The sequence below is a fragment of the Oryza sativa genome, chromosome 1, assembly GCF_034140825.1.
Source record: "Oryza sativa Japonica Group chromosome 1, ASM3414082v1".
Classification (NCBI taxonomy): domain Eukaryota; kingdom Viridiplantae; phylum Streptophyta; class Magnoliopsida; order Poales; family Poaceae; genus Oryza; species Oryza sativa.
The window spans coordinates 21845466-21850307 of record NC_089035.1 but is presented as its reverse complement, the minus strand read 5'-3'; the positions used below and the strand labels follow the sequence as shown (position 1 = coordinate 21850307).

Genomic DNA, 4842 nt, shown 5'->3' with positions numbered 1-4842 from the left:
TCACGTCAGCCAAAACCACCTTCAAAACCACCCAGAGGCATTGTTTGCACCGGTTTTGATAGTTGGAGGAGTCGATATACCCGGTTTTGTGGTTGGAGGACATAAATCATACTCGGGTCATAGTTGAGGGAGTCGAAGTATACTTTTTCCTCCAGACCAGGCCGGACCGCCTAACCTATGGGCCAGTGTACCTGGGCCTCCATGTCGGCCTGCTATTCCATCATCCAAAGCCACACAAACGCACTTCACTCATAAGCTTGACCAAATCAAGGGCAGCACATATGCATATATCGCATATGCGTGCTACAACACCCGATATACTGTAGCTTCCATGCATCACCCGAGTCACCATGCACTTGAAGCCCTCAACCACAGCGCACATGTCCATTCTTTCCTTTCAATTAACAGTGCACATACGACCTGTGGTGGACACAGGTTTAAAATACAGATGGGGCGACAGAGCTAACCTAATTAGGTGATGGCACAACGCACACAAATCATAATCATTGGTTCATGGCATTGGCGCATCAGCACAAGGCATGAACATCGAGAAAGTTATCATGAAAATTGGTAGTTGGACAAACGTATATGATTTCTATGTAGAGAGATAAAAAAATGAGAAATATTATTAGACATTAAGGGGAACCACTTTCAATAGTTCAGGGGTATAAAACGAGATGAAAAATTATTTAGGGGTTTAAGTGCTTCACCAAAATAGTTCAAGTGAGTAAAATGGATTTTTTTATATATATTTACCAATTTAACTATTTACTATAGACTGTGTTATACGCTAAAGAAATAGAAAGAAAATCGAATTTTATGTATGGCCAAAATCAGAAACGGTCAAAATAGTACTACTTATACACGAATTTCATAAATGTTTTTGTTACTACTAAAAATATTTGATTTATCTGATTATTTAATAGTAGACTGATAACTAATGTGTTAAAAATAGGACTAAAATAAGGTTTGAGGATGTGGGACGGTACGGATTGTAGCTGGACCGGCGACCCACCCTACCCAATGGGTGTGTCCGCCACTGCATACGACTTGTGAAGCCTACTACGAAGACCTCTCATAGGACTTGTGAATCCCGTTAAAAAAAACTCTCGAGTGTATCATCTCGTGTTCAATTTTTTTTTACTGAAATCTCGTGTTCAATTTTGTCGCTTGACATGTTCGATCTCGTCGCCTAACATCCTTTGCCCCAAGTCAGTAATCTTCGACTGACGTAGTGACGTACCAGTTTGGACCATTCGCAAATTGGACCTATAATCTTGTGCATGATTTTCAAGGCAGCAAAGTAAACGTGTAACATGATGCACAAAATTGCTCATTTATTTAGCTGTCCAGAATTATAAATGAAAATCCATTTGATCCATGAAACTATCAGATACTCAAAACCTTCTCACTTTTTTTACATGACCAAAACACATTCACAACCACCACATGAAATGGTTTCGTCCAAACCCAAAAAAAGAAATAAGACAAAACGAATATGCAAAGAACGCACACAGTTCATCAGTCCTTGGATGGTCAAGGAGTCCCTCAGTGCACAAACTTGAAATACAGGATTACTAGGATCACCAACACAAGGAGAGCTATAATGAAACCTATGATCCACTTGTTCCTGTCCATCCTCCTCACCATGGCACCCATGATCCTTCTACTCTTCCCGATGTTGTCATCCACGTTATCCAACTGCAATGGGAAGAAAGACATGAATGGCAAGGGAAAAACAAGGAGGATACACTCAGGCCTAAGGCCATGTACAGTAATCGAATATGATTTACTGTGGAACGATGTTCATCATATTGTTTATGTGCTCTGGCCAATTGATATTGATGGGACAATTCTATATCACTACTTGTAAAAGTGGAAACATTATTAACACCTTCCATATTGTTGCCTCACTTTTCAATTCATGCTACCAGAGTTTGAGGTTACCACCATTGAGGCACCAGTAATGGCAGTAATGTAAACGATGAAGGGGGAAAAATCATCAACTCGCCAAGATAAAGCATCAGAGATTATGTATTTTATACAAGGATTTGATAATTTAACTGCAAACTGATATTTCTTTATCTAGCGCCGTATACTCAAATAGAAACATCAAAGAAAAATATAAAATTGTAAAAAGATGTTAAGGATGGCATGAAATAAAATACAATGAGTCAAGTAAAATACAGGTAAAGCGTATATTGGAAGGAGCCTATAGGAGCAGGTAAAAATCCAGCACTAGTACTAATTAGACTGGTGTGAAAAGGCTTAACGCATACGAGTACACACAAAATCATGTACATACATATTTGTCTGTCAATAGACTAGAATGGAAACCTATAACAACCAATACAGAACAGATTTATGGTAGACATGATTTTCTATCAGAGAATGCATACAAATTACATATCAATGGGAATTATGAGCATATTAGTAAATAAATGAGATACAAAAAGTAAGCAGTTGATCCAAACAGGGAATGACTATAGTAAATAGTTACTTACTGTGCCATGAGCATGTATTAGACGTTCACGCTGTTGATGCAGGTCCTGCAAGAGGGAGACTCCAAGATCTTCAGTCTCCAGCATAGTTCTGTGGCTATCTCTGATCCTATCGGTTGTTTTATTTTGCTTTTCAGTTATCCTGAGCAATCTTGACTTTTGATCAGCAGATACCTGCATGATTGAACATCAAAATACATGATCGTGCTTTCATTAGATGGATAGCTATTGACTGGCAAAGGGATAAACTTATGTTACTAATAAGTCAAATAAACTTAGATGAATAGCTCAACATGTGTATGAGATTATTAGTACAATAGAATCAGGCTTGATTGAAAGTATGGATTTTACAAGATGATATGATTCTTTAGATTATGTTCTCAGCCTTCCTTTTGACAGATATATATTAGCACTATGTAAAATATGTATAAATCTACTAACATTCCCTAGACATTCATACTGGTTGAAAAGAAAAATTGACTTATCGATGCAATACAGTAATATTCTCGTGATAAGTCAGATGCAACTTAATATGATAGTACATACATCTGACCAATGGCATGGCCATTATGCATGTTTTCATTCAGAGTCAGTATATATATGATGCGTCTGCTCACCAAGTCATCATGAAGCACTCTATAAGCTCACACTAACATAATTCACTTGGCATTCCTTTCAAATTTGCACAAAAAGAAAATCAAAAGAAATTACATCAGTATATGTCCTGAACATTTGGGGGCAAATTAAGCCCCATCTATTGTTTTCCCTAACCTCCCTGGTTTAGCTATAGATTGAGCGTTTCAATACATCAATCATTCTATTAAAACAGAGCCATAAAGTGTGCTGGTATCCTGATTCATGGGACAATTTTGACAAGAACCAATCAGAATTAGCATAGATCAAAAAGGTGTTTCATGTTATCACCAACCACCGTAATTAGCATAGAACACAAAGGTGTTTCATGTTATCATATCAGACATTAAAGCCTAAAGTTCAAACGCAAGAAAAAAAAAACATGTGAATCACGCTCCACCTAACACCCCCTGAATTTTATTCGCCTGCATAGTAGGAATGATATCTATTCAGAATAAGCAGCATACCCCCAACGTTTCAGCCATTCCTGACTCCAGCAACTCTTCCCTCGACCCTTGCTGCGCGTTACCGGTGGTGACCCTCTTCAACGTTCCTTTCAGGTTGTTAAGATCTGACTTGTACTCCCTCAGTTTTGCCAGCAGCCCAGCCCTCACACTTGGCTGTTGGTTCCTTGCTTCAAGATCCATCTTCTTTATCTGTAACAGAGAAGTGGCATTCTAAATGCTGCAACATACATGACTACGCATACATATAGCTACCTAGTACCACAACGTAATCTCTTCTTCAACTCACACAGTAAACTAATCCCATAAAAAATTGTCCACTTCTGCACAAATCAAATCATTAAAAAGAAATGCTCCCTTGAATAATATAATCCCACCAAACTGATATTCTCTTCGCGATTGGTACAGGAACATATACTCTTACAAACGATCCATCCTTGATTCACAATAAATTAATGTAATTATCCAAACAAGGTCTTCCAAATCAATAGGTCACAGTAGTATCACTCTTATCTATTTGCAAATTGCAAATAGCAAAGCTGATAATTTCCCCTCACCAGTGCCTCGGCCCCATCGATGCCAGACTTGATCTCCGACGCCTTCTGCTTCAGCTTCTCTGCAGAGAAAATCAAACACCCGCCAGAAAGGAAAGAAATTAGCCCGGATCATCAAAGATTAACAGAGAAAATACTGGGAGATGTGATTCTTGGGGGTACCTCCTTGGAGAGCGGAGGCAGCGGTGCACTTGCGGGCGAGGGAGGCGGAGATCTCGCAGTACTGGCGCTCGTAGCCCTCGAACACGTCGGCCATGGCGGACCCCCGACCCGATCCTAGCCGCCGGCGAAATCCCTGGGAAAATCCGATTCAGAAGCAGAATCGAGTTTCCTGGGACGAAACAACCGAGGCGAGGAGGAATTGGAGAGAGAGAGAGAGAGAGGCAGAGGCGGCCGGGTGGGTGGTGGGCCCACCCTGGGAGCGGACAGATTTACGCTTTCCAGGATTGGAAGCGTAAACCAGATCCCTGGGCCTGACAAATTGGGCCTTGCCCATTTTCATCCTGGTGTTTATCAGCACATGTATTTTTTTTGTCCTTTTTTTTTGGGAAAATTGTAAAAACCACCCCATAAATCACTTGAAATTTGACATTTCACCCCATAAGTCATTTTGTTGCAAATACCCATCATCTACTTAGTTTTGTTGCAAAAACCACCCTAATGCACATATACTTAATCAAATCAGTTTAT

At 39.7% G+C, this 4842-nt stretch overlaps 1 protein-coding gene across 1 annotated transcript; it reads right to left on the bottom strand.

Annotated features, from left to right (window-relative positions):
* Positions 1 to 1317: 1317 nt before the first annotated feature.
* On the bottom strand, positions 1318 to 4504 carry LOC4324687 (vesicle transport v-SNARE 13). Its single transcript, XM_015767415.3, has 5 exons — positions 4315 to 4504; positions 4156 to 4214; positions 3602 to 3790; positions 2505 to 2675; positions 1318 to 1701 (listed from the first exon to the last, which is right to left on the bottom strand). Exons 1-5 carry the CDS (start codon positions 4406 to 4408, stop codon positions 1549 to 1551), a joined length of 666 nt encoding a protein of 221 aa, XP_015622901.1. The 5' UTR covers positions 4409 to 4504; the 3' UTR covers positions 1318 to 1548.
* Between the last annotated feature and the right edge of the window lie 338 nt (positions 4505 to 4842).